Below are 16,590 nucleotides of genomic sequence, written 5' to 3'. Positions count from 1 at the left end.
TGAAATTAAATGAAAAAGTTAAATAAGGAATTCCATAAATTTTATGTAAATACGAAATCAATGCTTCGAGCTATTACCAACAGTACATTCCAAAAATTATATTGTTAGTTACCCAAAGCGTTGCTTGTTTTTGAAGAGTTAATAATGCTAAAAATATCCAAAAATCTCTTGTAGAATCAAGAGACTATTAGAAAAGATTCATTTGCAACGAACGGAAAGATTCTTGGTTCCGTTACTTTCTTGGTAAAGTTTTGAAAAGTTTTAACAAACCAAAAATTTTCACCTGTAACTGCTCCACAATAACTTGCAGTTGTTTCTTCTCCAGCTGATCATATGGACCTGATCCATTACTGCCAACAGCTGCTCTCATCAATCGAAGCAATTCTCGGAACTGTTCCAGCGGCTTGTGGACTAAGGACGTTATATCTGGCCTTCTTCTTGGAATTGGCGGACTTGTGCAGAATCTTGAAAACGCACCGCTGGGGTCTTTTGATTTTTTTACCTGTTGCCAGAATTGTTTTAAATGATCACAATATTCTTCTTCTGTCAACGATTGTGATAGTCCTTGGGTCCAAGAATAAAATATGTCATATCATCTACATTTACATATTTTCAAACTTTGTGTACTTATAATTTTCTAGTTCTTACTTATAATTCTCTCATTCTGAGCTCGAGTCTCAGAATGAGAGGGGTTAGGCCAATAGTCCACCACGCTAGTCCAATGCGGATTGGCAGACTTCACACACGCAGAGAATTAAGAAAATTGATGTTTTACTTCACCGTTTAAGACACGTAATATTTAATTTCTTAAAATGCAAACAACTGAAAAGTTGGAGGTGCACGTCCCAGACCGGATTCGAACACACACGGTTTAAAAACAAAACAAAAAAAAACTCCACTGGGCTATCACGGCTAGTTCACAATTTATCATGGCGAGTACCTATGATAAAATTCAAGCCTCAATAGCTCAACGGTAAGAGCGGTTGGACTCATCATCGAGGGGTGGTGGTTCGATCCCCGCCCCGTTAGTCTATTGTCGTACCCACTCCTAGCACAGCCTTTTCCGACTAGTCGGAGGGAAATGGGAATATTGGTCACATTGAAAAATATATGGCAAATATTCTTTTTAAAAACTAAAAAAAAAAAAATTAGAACGAGGGGAACCGCAAGGTAGTGGTGGAGTGTTTTCCTTCCAAGCCATCTTCCAGAAATTGGTACGTGGTGGTGGTCATAAATTTATTTCTGAACCCAAGGACCATGAGATTTGTCATACACAACTTACCAATACACAATCAGCTCGTTTTAGTCCAAGACAATATTTCTTATAAAGACTAAGGAATGCAGGAGCCTTTTGTAAATACACCGCGACAACTGTAGAAGTTTGTATTTCACCGTCATCTTGCACAATTTGGTCCAAAATGTCTTCAGATAGCCTAAATATCTGCAATTTAAGTTATGCTGAGTAACTTTAAGATTTCCGTGAATATTTTTATTTCCTTTGTAGTAATCTTAATAATATGGCAAATGAAACGGCGAGTACCTATGTATGATGTTGTCGTCCGACAAACATTTAAGACACACGTAATCATCGTAATCTACTTTATTGTGTAAATCATCTATTTTCCAACGCTTTAGATTGTAATGGTAAGGTGTACAGACGGGCGTTTAACAGGCGAAAACACAGGTTTGTGTGTGGAACTGAAGGACAGTTTGTAAAAATACTTTTCAACTACAAAATGTAAAGCTAAATATTGCGTGTTGGTATGTAAACCATCCCTGCAGGGAGCCGCTGGATGCTGGCGGCTCGAGACCGTTTTGTTTGGAAGTCCATGCAAGAGGCCTATGTCCAGCAGTGGACGTCCATCGGCTCACAATGATGATGTACACCATGCACCTCTTCGTATTCTCACTCTAAATATATATGAACAACGCGTGTCTGCTATTCTCATTCCATTACACACAGAAACACGTTTGTGTTGTAAACTATTGCTGCTATATTTTTTCTTATTTTAGAACGTACCTCTTCTATATTTTGGAACAATAACTGATGATCGCTTGGAGCAATGAGATCTGCTCTTTCAGCCAGTGGGGAAACGAATCGGACTAGTCCAAATTGGAGGCAGGTTGCATAATGTTGCTCCCTTGCCACAAGAGATAAAAGTGCTCGTTTTCTCCCATCTGTTGATAGTCCTGTAGTCTGTGGATAGTTCAGAAAAAAAATTGCCTAGTATTCTTGGAATCAGTATTTAGAATATAAAAATAGGTTAAAGAACTTTAGTAGTTGTTAGTTAATTCGTTCAGTCGGCTTAGTTCTCAGGATTTTTAGTTACATCCAAATATTTGTGTAGGAGGACAGATGGATAGGTACCACGAAATCTTAAAAAAACGGTTGTTATTTTTTCTGATTATTTAGGTAAGTGTCGGTAGGCTCTTTATTGGGACCGCAGCGGCATCACTGGAGGTTAACTGTTGTATGCATAGTTCTTCTTATATTACCTCATCTAATTTAACTAAACTTTTGTTGGTTACTTCTGTACTAATACCAAATATAGTAGGTATCAATTAAATAACTATTATCACTGACACAGTTGATAATGTTGTATTTTAAACAGGGAGGTCTTAGTTTCAATTCCCAGCATAAATCTATTAGATTTTTTTTTCTAAATTGTGTCAGGTCTGCTCTGGTGGTAGTCATTTGTTTTGGTTAGTTATCACTTTATGGGCAAAGACGTACTAATCATACTAGTATCAACTAATATAGCATTTCAGTATGCTGACACGTAGAGGCCGTCAGAGGTATCTACTTATACGAGGTAGAATAAAGTACTCCTTCCAATTATTGCCCCGCTCTCAAGTTAGATTGATTAACAACTTAATGTTTGGAGAGTTTGCAGTCGTTGAATAAAAATAAACAAGAGTAGATTATGTTACATATTTAGTCAATTATTTCGATCCACTAAGGATAAGGTATATTACATGACTCGTAATGTACCTTAAACTTCAATAAATGTGCAGGAATGGTGATTAGGACATATGAATGTGGGTGAAAACAAAAAAAAACAACTACGGATTAATTATAAGCAATAAATTTATTTGCACTTAACATTAAGAAACATAAATTAGAAAATGAAACGAAATAATCATAACAGGAACCAAAATTTTTACGGATTACGAAAATAATATAAGTTAAGACAGAAATTAAAAATGATTTATACAAAATAAACAAAATACTAAAATAACACATAATACTAAATCTAAAAAGACAATGTCTACACGAAACCAAAATAACACACGAACGGCTACGAAATAAATAAAATGTTAACAAAATAAATATTAACAAAAACAGCAATCTTAAACGTAACGATTCCCCTTTAATTCATAAATCGCTTTAAATCGATCATTATTATCATTAGAATATAATATGGTAGATAAGACTGAAGCTAGTACAGCTTCAGTAGATATACCATTAAAACCACTCTGATAAAACTAAAAAAAACCTGTACAAGCGTGAACACGTACTAAATTAAGCAAAATTTAAATCATAGTGGAATGTATTGTGAAGTTCTAGTTGATATCTACAAAATAATAACAATATCACTACTAAAAATACTGTACATGAGTGTAACAGATGGAAAAAATAAAAATATAAAACAATCACACCATTAAAATTAAGATAAATACTACACTAAGGATAAGTTTCATTATTCTACGACAAAAGAACAAATTACATCAACACTAGCACCAGTATAATAAAAAGAATTAAATTTTGACCATAAGCTTAGAATTTTTGTACAAATTTTAAAAAGATGACTAGTATGAAATTTAACTCAAATGTCGAAAGGTCAGAACGAGAGTGAGAATATATTTTATGTAAAGCAATACAAATGAACACTGAAAATATTTTGCAATGAGGTTTGAGGTTAAATTAAACATTTAAACGTTTGGATAACTAGTGTACTTCTGCCTATGTCCATTAATCATTCCATTCAAGCGGAATAACAATTGGGTGGGTTTGGCTAGGTTGTCTCATCTGACCAATACTGTTAAATTTTGTTAGCCGAAAAAAAAAACTAATCTAAACAATGATGCCGTTACCGACCTCTTTTGAGAATGTAACTTGGGGCAGATGTAGCTTGCGTCTATCCAATGATTGACTAGTGGAGGAACATGCCGTTGGTGGTCTTGCAGCTGCTGCTGGGGAAGCCAAGGCTGCAGCTCTTGGAGATCTAGGTGCTGGAGGTGGCGTGGATTCTGGAGCCGGTATTGACACTTGAGCCAAGCGAGGTTTAGCTCCAACTCCGTTCTGTGGCACGCGTCTGAACGTTTCCAAATTTAGGGTCTGTCCAGCTGATCTAGAATTGAAAAATTGTGTCGTTGATATAACTTCTGTATGTTTCCTATTATTATGTGGATGATAAGCCACCTGTGTTATTTAAGTTATTGACTTTCAAATGTTGAGTAATTCCGAGCATAAAGGATTGTAATATAATTATACATTATCATTATAACTTTTTTTTTTATTGAGAAAGAATACAATAGGGACTTAAGCTAACTTATCCTAATAACTATACAAATCATGCCCACGTGGAACTTAGGTAGATAACTAGGATATGCTCGCAATTTCGTCCGAAAATAAGGTGCAATAGATTACCAAATTAAACTTATTGTTTTCTTCCTCAAAAAAAACATTATGTTAGATACTACAATTTAATGATTTAACTTTTTATACCAATGTCAGTGGATATTACATTGTACAATTATAAAATATTATGAAATCTGTTGTCAATATCGTAAGGAAGAAATTTTAAAAATTCTTAAACCAGATTACGTAGAACTAATAGCATATGTCCCGACAGATTTACTTTTTCATTTGTACAATTAATTAGTAACTATGTCCAATATCACAGTAGTATGGATGGGCTTGCATCTCATTATAATCCATAATTTCTTCGAATGCAAAGTAATTACAATCATACACTCACTTGACAAGATTCCGGACTTCTTCCTCTGAAGCCGTGACTACGTTCTTGTTGCCGACAAACACAATGTAGTCACCGGCGCGGAGCCCTGCTCTCTCTGCCGATCCTCCTGCTGCCACTCTCTCCACTTTGGGAGGACGGGTCCAGACCACCGTGAAACCGAAACCTCCACTCATTCCTCGTACTAATCTGTGAAAACAATATAATATCATGTTAATATAGGTTCTAGGCTAGGTTATTGTTTCCAGTTGAAACTATATTTTAGAGCATATTCAATGGAAGTGCTTGGTATCTAATCAGAATTTCCAGTCAGATGAACTACTCGTAAAAGCAAACACAATAATAGATATTTTGTACAAATGACCCATAAAAATACTCGAAAGTTTAGTACGAGTATTAGTACAATTATGTGACACTGCTCATTTGAAGTCTAAAATATGCCGCTCAAGCATATTCATATCTAAAAGATATAGTTCCTGGATATAATATATAGGCACATGAGACTTAACACTTATATCGCAGTATGAAGAGCATATTATAAGACGTATATTTAGTATGCCTTTTGGTTTAGGTAAACCATCGGCTTATTCCGTCAACCATTCGTCATCATTATCAGAAGATTGACGACCGCAGCTCGACATAGGCTTCTTGCATGGATTTCGAAACAACAGCAAAAGCCGCCAACATCCAGCGACTAGTCAACAACTAGTACATTATAAAGCTATCCTTTTCTCCTTTTCCCAATTTCTTCTAACATACTTCTACTCTTCTATTCAGAAGGTACACAACTTACTTTCTAGTAGTTGTGAAAGGTGTGCGTCCATTTCTTTGTGTCCGCCGTGGTGCAGCCGGGTCCTCCGGAGGGTCGAGCTCCAAGTACCGGAGGAACAGGTGCTCGTCGGCTTCGCGTTGCAATGCTGCAGCTATTTGAGCTTGGTTTGTGGACGGCCCGTTGGATGCTACGCCTGAACATTCATGTTTGTATTAATTATGTGAAAATTTAAAGTCTTAATGATGGAGTTGAATGTAAATGAGTTCCTCTTTTCTTGTATGATTTGCATTTGGAAGTAGTCACGGATATTAAAAGTTAGATTTAGTGTTCTAGTTTTATATGGAATGGTAAATTCTTTAGAGTGATGCAGAAGGAGACATATGATTATGATTTAGAGCGAATAAGTTAAGTTAAGCCACGTGCTTCTGAGCCTTAAAATACCTATAGAATAAGCCATATTAGACAGCCAAGTGTCTTGGTGAACATGTCCTATGATGTCGCTCTGTTAGATATAATTATGTGACGGCTTTCACTATCAGTAGAATCATAAGGCTAACGACGTATCTTGTGAAGAGAAATAAACAAAAGTCAATCAATGGCAGCGGAGTAGTCCCAATCCCATCTCTTTCGTTCCTACGCTATGAAAGAGAAGAATTTCCGATTGGTTGGTATCTATTTTCGAGCATGCTACAGTTTTTTTTTTTTATTCTTTTCAAGTTAGCCTTTGACTACAATCTCACCTGATGGTAAGTGATGATGCAGTCTAAGATGGAAGCGGGCTAACTTGTTAGGAGGAGGATGAAAATTCACACCCCTTTCGGTTTCTACACGGCATCATGCCGGAACGCTAAATCGCTTGGCGGTACGTCTTTGCCGGTAGGGTGGTAACTAGCCACGGCCGAAGCCTCCCACCAGCCAGACCTGGACAAATTAAGAAAATCTCAATCTGCCCAGCCGGGGATCGAACCCAGGACCTCCGTCTTGTATATCCACCGCGCATACCACTGCGCTACGAAGGCCGTCAAAAAAAGGTGGGTCATCTGCATTACTATTCTAATTACAAGGGATATCAAAATACCTTTATCAGTATTTTCCTTAGCGCCATCATTGGTGCTAGCCTCGGTGTTGTCAGTGGCCATCTTGCGCCGCTCGGTCAGGCGACTGTCCGGCGCCGCGCCCGTGCGCCCCTGCTGCAGGATGTACGTGCCGGATATGTCGCTTTTAATCGCATCTTTTAACGGAAACGAGACGCATCCTAGAAACTCGCTCCGTCTGTAACAAGAGAGAACACGCCATTAGAATCATTGCAGCTTCTTTAATAAGACTTAGTTGGATCGTCTTCTTAATGACGTCACAGTCAAGATTTTTCTAATGTTTTCTGTATCTTAGAAATCTATCTCAAGAGCTTGTCCTACTTGTCACTTGTCTGTTAGGTATTTAGAGGATCACCAAGGGATCCCTGTCTTTCTTTATCAAATCTCACGCTAATGTAGGGAAACTATGGCTTTTTAGTATTGCATAGTCACAGTCCAGTATAAATTATTTATTCTGATAATTACTATTTTTAAGCACAATATTCAAGGACTACTATTCACACTTTCCTATCCCTACTATCACATCATCCTTATTATTCTAATTATATTAACTTTTGTATTCATTATATTAACATTATGTGTATGAAATATATATTTTACTATTTTCACAACTGTAATAGTTCACTTCATCAATACTTATGCAAATAGTCATAGATGTTCACCATCATATGAACAACCCATACTCGGCTAACGGATATTGAGCACGATTCTCCTCTCAAAATGAGAAGGCTAATAGTCCTCCACGCTCGCCCAAAGTAGATTGGCAGACTTCACACACGCAGATAAATAAGAAAAAAGTCATAGTTGTTAGTAAATATTACCTAATGTAGTAAAATAAAATTGTAGTTAAATAATATTTCAATTGTAGTAGAAAATGATGTAATTATTATTAGCATAGTTGGGTTTGGAAGCAAAATTCAAGCCGTAAAGGTCGAAGTAGTTTTAAATAAAACAGAATTATTAGTTACATAACAGTAAGTACAAGTCAAAACTTTCACGTAAATGACTCATGAAAACGAGAATGCTAAAAAAGAAAAACTTAACAAGCTAGGTAAATAATTAATAACGGATAATTTTGTACAACACGAAGATTTGGATAACAGGAATATAAGTAAACATATATATTTTACAAACCGGTAAAGAAGGAGGCTAGATTTGAAGGATATTTTGTTGTTAATTAACAGTCGATTAGCAAATAAATCATACGTCTTAACTTCAGCCCCGCGTTAGTTTATAAAAAAATACTTAGTTTATCTGATCAAGGTACTAGAGACGACCGAGTAAAAACAGAGCACTTAAAAGTTAAGAGAATTTAAAATTCCGCATGTATTAAATTATTGATGTTGATTCTACATAATATTAACATTTTTCACATAACGTTTATCAAATAACTTCACAGGGGAAGATTGCTTTGGATATCAAAGTACTTTAACCCGGTATTGCCCCGGTATATTACTTTCTATTACAAGTTATTTTACTCATCGTCTATGAATGTAATTAGATGAATAGGCGATGTAAAATACGTAGGTGTCACAATGACTGTTCAGAGCTCCATTAATGCGATGCGACCGCTCGAGTCCCAAATACATGTATGAATTTGGAAATTTGATGCCTCATTGTTGTTAAAGTAGGTCAAATACCAGTGGCATTATGACTTGTAACGTTACTCACTTTTACTGTGATGATGATTATCTACTTTTTTAATATTGCTAATGCCATCATAATGCTTCAAGTCTAGTCTCTCATTTCCAGAACACTGCGGAACAGCAATCCAATTTTAGTCCAACGTTGCATACTCATAATTAATATCAAATTAATCGTTTATAATATTTTTATTGAAATTCTTTTGACAAATATATTTCCAAAGTAATAAATATTTTCACCATCGATGAGATTTTGTAGATCCCTTAATTGTGGTGATAATTAGTAATTTGTTAGATTAGAGTTAAGCGCTGTAGGTACCTCGTAGCCGTAGCCGATTCGATTAATCCAAATTGACCCAAATTAAGATTAATCGATAAGCAAACGAAATTTGAAAGTGTCCTAGTTTCATAAACATTATTTTAAAAGAATCTTTTTTGAAATAATATTCTAGCAATTTTCGTCGAAAATTTTCTTATATACAACGTACAACATGATATGTGTAATGGGGTAAATATTCATACGTGCAGCGACCTCAATCGATATTCTTTCACTTTCACTGGTTAAGCATAAAGCTTTGCATGTTTCAATCGCTACAAAACACTTGAAGGTGAAAGTTTTCGTGACCTTGCTCCTTAGATTTGTATAATTACTAGGTCCTTGCCAAGTACACTGCGCCAAGTTTTGTTTGTATACTTGCGATCTCCTTGACCTTATTAATCCAGACTTTTTGATAAACTTTCAGTTTTTATTCATTTCAATAAAATATCTTTAACATGTTTTCATATTGAATGCTCTAGTTAACTGGGTATTGCAAAAGCTTCTATCACAACTTTCTTGGTTCAATTTGAACGTAATGGATCCACTTCCATATTTTGCAAAGGCCGTTATTTGATCGCAATTATCATCAGTCCTTGTATTGCCATCATTTGAAGTGATGTTGTAACACCATTTAAAGCACAGGATGTATTCTAGTTTCAATTGCATTAAATTAAAGTGTCGTATACGGGTCCAATCTCAAATGAAACGATGTAATCGTGCATTGAATTTCAATGTGTGGTAATTGCCTCGATATATCGTTTAGATAATGATTATTGCATTCCGAAATTGTTTCTTGCCACGTGGTTCCTTTTCGAGAAATATTTGGATTTAAAATATTTATACTAGTACATAATTCATCAAAATGTGGACATATATAAATTTTTAAATACTACTAACACTGCGTGTGACACCAATCAATAAAAGATTAACATTTTTCCATTTATATACATAGTAAGCAAACAAGTAGACGTCACCTGAAGTAACAGCTTCCCGCCTTGAATACACAAGTTTGAGGATCTGCAGCATCTGAGGCGAGTTACAGCTATTTAAGGAATCTGTTTATTGTTCAAAGTGGCTACTGGTGGCCTTTTCATACATTGGGAGAACATCGGGAGAGTTTTATCAATTCTTATCTTAAACATCGATACACATATCTATAAGATGTTCGTGCTTCCCTAAGGTTTCACAAAAGCTTCTAAGCATGCAAGGGCTGTTCCAAAGCCTTTCTTCCTTCTCGTGACATTGGAGTGCGTTCCATGCGGACTAGAGTGACGGGGGACACCAAGCGGGAGTCACTTACGGGGATAGTTGTCACTCTTCCTCGAGAATTGGCGAGCTGCCTGAGAACGAGTCAGTTTTTTCGATTATATCCGCTGGGAGGCTATTTTTTCGCGCTCTCGGTTCTGGTGGGTCCCATTCCGGTAGGCTATTCTTTCTGCAGAGTTGGGTGCCGCGGGTGGTGTGCTGGTGGGAGCAGTGCTGGCGCGGTGGGGGCTCCTCGCGGCGGGACTGGCTCAACCCAGCAACGGTTTGCGAAATGAATGACATCTCCGATACTTTGGATAGCTTTCGATCTATTGAAACATTCAAGTAACATTTAGCGGACTCTGTTAGAAAGGTCATTTGTAAAAGACATGATAAGAATCGAATAGTAAGTTAACAGAAATAAAATCAGATACATAGTGCTTGGTTACAATCACACCTGATGTAGTTTGATGTGGAACGTGCTTGCCTAGTAGGTGCCTATAAGCTCTTGAAATGGCCCATATTGTAGATGGAAGGAATAAACTGAATCTAGAAGGGCATATCAGCGCAGTGCAAATTAGAAACGAGGCACCTAAATGTTTTGTATTTAAGGAATATCGACTATGTAAGTATACGAGTAAGAGTGCGATACTAAATAGTTTTCCTTTATGAGCAAAAGAGAAACTAGATTTAAAAGATCCTGACCACACCCTTTGAAAGAAATTTCTTAGGAAACCGACAGATAGATCTATTCTTATAATTATGTATATTTAAAATAAAGTGATCATTATTTTCTTTAACGACATTACCAATTTAACGACGTATGTATAATTTGAGATAGGTTCTTATACGTTCAGAATATATTATGATTCTCCTCCCCTTGTGTGTTAAACAACGTGTACAAAGAGTCTGATCGAAGCGTAAGATATAATAGGAGATTCTTGGCGCTCTCCCAAAAATTGTCTGTTGCCATAATATCACACAATTCTGATACAAAACTTTTGTTTGTGTTACGAAACCAATGACTCTCCGTTTCTCGTTTTTATTCTCGAAATCTTTATTATGTTTGCAATGTGATATTCGAGGAAAAAAATATTTCCCACATCTATAAATTTTAACTAAAATAGTAGGTAAAAAGTACCTGCTATTTTAGTAATAAAAATATACATATAACTGATAACTGACATTACTGACATGAGGAAAGTTTTCAATAAGTGAAAAGATATTTCTAAAAATCCAACAAAGTATAAACAGAGCTAAGTCGTAACCAATTAAAATCAAAGATATTTTTTTCAAAAGAAACGAAATTTTATGTATGTATTCAATAGTTTGCGTTAAGGGTATATCATTAAGGGCCGTGCCCTAGTTTGTGTTTATATTATGTACTTGTGTTCGAGCACCATATGTGAGGTTTTTAGGTCAAGACTAACTTCTAAAATACTTTGCTGAGCCATCTTTAGTGACATGAGTTTTAATGGTGCCCTAGATTATCATGATTAGATTTTCGAGTTGCTTAATATATTACATTCGTGTACAGTAGCAGTTTTAATTAACGGATTTATAGGTTTGTACCATGTTTGGTGCATTTTTTAGATATCTAATAAGACAAAAATAAACAAAGTTATATTTTAGATATACACTTCGGCGTTAAAGAATAACAAACATCTAAACAGACATACAAACAAACATTCATACAAACATCCAAACAAACTTTTACGTTTATAATATTAGTAGTAGCACCCGTCACAGTCTACTTCACTTCACTTCGGCGTTAAAGAATAACAAACATCCAAACAGACATACAAACAAACATTCATACAAACATCCAAACAAACTTTTACGTTTATAATATTAGTAGTATAGCAGCCGGGGATAGTGTAGCTTCCCAAAAGTGATTTTTTTTTTTCAAATCGGTCCAGTTAACAATCAAATCTTTCTTCTTTATAATATTAGTAGATATAGATATGGTGTACTTGTTAAAAAAGTAGAAAAAGTTTTAACCGACTGCGAATAAATACAAGTCCGAAATTTCATCTGATTCAGATGTTGTTAAGCTTGCGAAATACATTTTTATCTTTGAGCAACGGGATATCCTTGGTATTTTGTCTAAATGTACAAATGGTAAGACAAAATACCATGGATTTATTTTGTCTATTTATACAAGTTGTCTATTAATATATTTGTCTATTTAGACAAAATAACTACCTACTTGTTACATTAGACGTTTGGTTCTTTAATAGACAACGCATGACTACGTTATTAGCAAACATTCCCATCGGTTTCACAGCAACCCAGATAACAATTTACCTAAATATTTATTACCTAAATAGTATATTATTTACTTGTTTATTCATTATATTTCTCTCCCGGTGGACTTCGACCAACTAACATTGCCGAAGCTGCAATTCCCATACGTATTTACAAATTTCGATTACTTTAAGTTTGCCGCTATTCCTTTGGGACATTGTTTTCCTTTATCAGAGCAAATAAAAAAAATGGTCAAGCCATTTGTGTTTCAAGGAAAATTAATCAAGCTTTCACTTTACTTTCACTGGTCTATGTGAATTACATATTGGTAGTTCTACACAGCAGGTGGGTTGAAGTTCCATCCATCCATCTATCCATACCATCATCTTTAATCCTGGATGCACTGGACCATTACATTACAGTCTCTATATTCTGTAGTTTTCAGTTTATTTTAGTTTTAGGTTCAACATACAATATTAATCTGTATATTTACGGTAGTATAACATCAAATACAGTAGCTGAGCGAAACACAAACAACTTAGTGGCTATAAAACGACGGCTTAACTCGTAAAACAGTATCGCGCTTACATTGAATATGGCTGTTCGTATTTGTGGCTTTATGTCCGAGTCATGAGTGTTTGTGCCTTATGTCCGAGCCACGATGAGAGTGTGATGAATCTTTTTATAGCCAAGTTTGCTTTTTGACTTTACAAGTGATTAACCGGGATTTTCGGACCACCTGTCTTGTTGGTATTTTGTCGTTTAACTATATGGCTCCAAGGTGCTGGAATAGCGACCCCGCCTCGACAAGCGTGTTGTTGGTTGACCCCAATAGATGGACCGATGTCGTCTATCGAGGGAGACACGGTAGCGACTCGAGAGTCGAGACCGTGGGGTTTGGATGTCTATACAATAGGCTATGTCCAGCAGTGGACATCCATCGACTTGTAGGGACAGATATACGTGTGTTGGTTACGCACACCTACATACATTGCTAGCGCAGCACATTATATCTATACTAATATTATAAAGCTGAAGAGTTTGTTTGTTTATTTGTTTGAACGTGCTAATCTCAAAAACTATTGGTTCGATTTGAAAAATTCTTTCAGTGTTAGATAGCCCATTCGTCGAGGAAGGCTATAGGCCTATATAATAACCCCGTATTTCTACGGGAACGAAAACCACGCGGGTGAAACCGCGCGGCGTCAGCTAGTTGGTTGTAAACCGAAGGCGTGCCTCGGTCATTCAGATTAGAATATGTCTTCTAGGATATTAGAGAGCACGTTTCTGTTAAGTCTAAATTGTAAAAGAATATTTAATACAATATATGATTTTTAAAAACAGTAGTAGAGTCAATGTGTTTTTAATATATATTTAATAGTAAAACCTTGTGATAAGTATAGGACCCCAAATAGCAAAGGACCTAAAGACTGTTGATAAATAATGAAATGGCTCGTAGGTCCCTCTTTTTCTGAAAATAGTAGACTAATAGTGAACCACACTGCATCAATTTCGATGTACGAATATAGAAGTCCGGCAAAACACCACTATTAACTCGAAAGGCAAACTAATTAACGTCTTTGCCTTAAGCCATAGTATCTACAGGCGAGTATAGTACACGTTCTGGAACGTACCCTACATACGGATAATTGGCTTATTACGTCACTGTCGATACAAGTTATTCCATTAATAACTGTGATTAACGTTCAGCCAATGCTCTAGAATGTTACGTGGATTATTTATTAAAGAATGTTTGGTCCCTCGGCAATCATTCCTATTAACTGATAGTTATATGATATTACTTCATATGGGGAAACCATGTTTAACTAGCGAACGCACGCGATTTCGTCCGCGTGGAATTCAGTCACATTTTGAATGTGAAAAACTAAAATTCACGCGGACGAAGTCGCGGGCGTCTGCTAGTGGGCTATTTTTTATATTTTATTCCCGTATTCCTACGAAACTAAACTACGAAGGCTACGTAAGGAAAAAGTTATTTGAAAAGGAGATAGTCCAAAATTGTATGGAGCTCAGGTCCAGTCAATGTATTCTAGCGGAAATAAAAGAAAACATTTTTTTTAACTATTTTTGATTATACAAATCGACGAATTTACTTTAATTCTTTCGAAATAATATTCATTATCTCCCAAAAAATGCAACAATAATAATAGCGGATTGATGACTTTTTCAATGCAGTAATCAATTTGACGTTTGCTGTCAATTGTCATGTCATTGTTGCTCTAAGGGCGCCATCTTGATATAACTCAAAAACTTGGGTTTTAATTTTATTTATTTCTTTTTATTTAGTTACATTTGTTCACTTTAATAAATTTTATATGATCCTTGTATTTTTTAAATTTTAATTGGCTCAGTATCGTGATGTTTGGAAGTCCCTACAAAAGGCCTATGTCCTGCAGTGGACGTTCATCGGCTGATATGATGATGATGATGATTTTTTAAATTTTAATGATACGGGGTACAAGAGTGAATCTGAAATGGACCATCTCCTTTAAAAACTTTGCACAATTTTAACACCATCTTAGTTAATGTACTGAGTATATCTATATGACTGTCCTTCTACAGTTGAAGGCAGGCGTTTGGGGCTGGCAATATATTTAATGTAATCCCACTGTACGACTGTTTTACGACTCCGGCGGCCGGTTTATGGGCATTAGGTAGAGTATGTAGAACGCCTCTGTTAGTGGACGTAAAACTACTGTAAAACGTGCTATGTTTCTGTGTGGTCAATACTGAAAAGCCCCTATACCTATACCTACATGTATTAAGTGCTTGCAACAAACGGGCGCTTAGCAGTGGTAGGTTGGTACCTACATGTCTTAAGTTAATAATAGTTTATTACTTTGTAAATTATGTCCTAATTGTTTTTCCTGCCATTATTCTAAATGTTTATAAAGGTGTGTAAGCCTGTACAAACAAATGACCATAGCATGTTAGCAATAAGAAATATTTATAAGTCTATTGTTCTTACAACACTGTTACAATATATTATATAATAAAGACATTTAAAAATCAATCAAATCAATACTGAAAAGACCTGCTATTTTAAAGAAAAAAAAATTACATAATAAAAAGACATGTAAAGAAAGAAAGAAAAAATCTTTATTACAGCATTATACCACACAACACAATATGCTCATAATATCATATAATATTATCATATAATATTGTCATATTAAATAATATGACAGGACAATATCCTGCGATGTGTGGCATAACCCAATAAAGGGCCCAAACTCAGCATAATGCTGCATACTCTTTAAATAAAAAGAGCATGCAGCGCTGGTTTTCAGTTGGAACTGTTGACCAGGTGTCTAATCCACTTCGCCGCCCAGTCCGGGGCGAAAAGGAACAGTGAGCCTCGTGGCAGATTGATACTGTGACGATCACGTTAACGTAAACGCGAATTTCTAAGGAATTGAAACAGCGCCATCTAGTGGCACTACTGCACAACTGTTTCAATTCAATATAAATTCGCGTTTACGTTAACGCGATAGTAAAAGTATGAAAATATGAAAATTCCCTCCACTAGGCACTCATGAAATAACGGAACGGACGTATTCCGTTATTATCAAGACTTGTTACACAGAAATAACGAGTATTTCGTTATAACCAAGACTTGTTATCCCATCCCGTCCAAATTATAAAACATGTTACATAAACATCGAACTTATTTCGCGCTAATTAGTTTGCGGTACGTCTTGTAGTGTAGCCACGGCCGAAACCTCCCACCTGCCAGACCTGGACCAAATAAGAAAACCTCAATCGGCCCAGTCAGGGATCAAACCCAGGACCTCCATCTAGTAAATCCACTGCCCCACGAAGGTCAAATAATCCAGCAATAATAAGTAGGCATAAAAAATAATTAATGTCAATAGAAAGGGTTAATTTCAGTGCTGACAAAGCTGTATTGTCAATTGAAGTCTTTTGTCTGGAAAAGTGAGGAAAAAGAGAAAATTTGAAAGCCTACTTTAAAGTACAAATACTTGGCTGGGTGCCTAACGCCTCTGTCTTTCATAATAACAGCTTCATATTGGTTACTAGAAAACGAAAACTATTATAAACGACCTAGATACTTACTTAGAATATTGAGTATATAAGATTACAATTAATATAAATTAAAAACAAGCTTTTGGAGTGATATCATTTTATATCTATGCTTATAATAAATCTGTAGAGAGGTCAATTGTGTACATGAAATATATTTCCATATTATTTATTACGGGTGATTAGTGCTCGGATACTGATGCTTAAAATGCAATCAGTAAAATTT

The 16,590-nt window shown here is 35.7% G+C and overlaps 1 protein-coding gene across 1 annotated transcript in view; it reads right to left on the bottom strand.

The window, feature by feature from the left end:
* Positions 1-16,590, bottom strand: part of LOC112053688 (uncharacterized) — a 73,557-nt gene that overhangs the window by 19,760 nt on the left and 37,207 nt on the right. Inside the window, exons 5-11 of the mRNA XM_052881313.1 lie at positions 6,830-7,023; positions 5,773-5,944; positions 4,983-5,168; positions 4,100-4,352; positions 2,021-2,197; positions 1,283-1,441; positions 284-502 (exon numbers count right to left, since the gene is read on the bottom strand). Coding sequence (XP_052737273.1) covers positions 284-502; positions 1,283-1,441; positions 2,021-2,197; positions 4,100-4,352; positions 4,983-5,168; positions 5,773-5,944; positions 6,830-7,023 — 1,360 coding nt within the window. The remainder of the gene's footprint in view (positions 1-283; positions 503-1,282; positions 1,442-2,020; positions 2,198-4,099; positions 4,353-4,982; positions 5,169-5,772; positions 5,945-6,829; positions 7,024-16,590) is intronic.

Source organism: Bicyclus anynana, chromosome 4, assembly GCF_947172395.1.
Source record: "Bicyclus anynana chromosome 4, ilBicAnyn1.1, whole genome shotgun sequence".
Lineage (NCBI taxonomy): Eukaryota > Metazoa > Arthropoda > Insecta > Lepidoptera > Nymphalidae > Bicyclus > Bicyclus anynana.
This window is presented reverse-complemented; position numbering and strand designations above follow the sequence as displayed.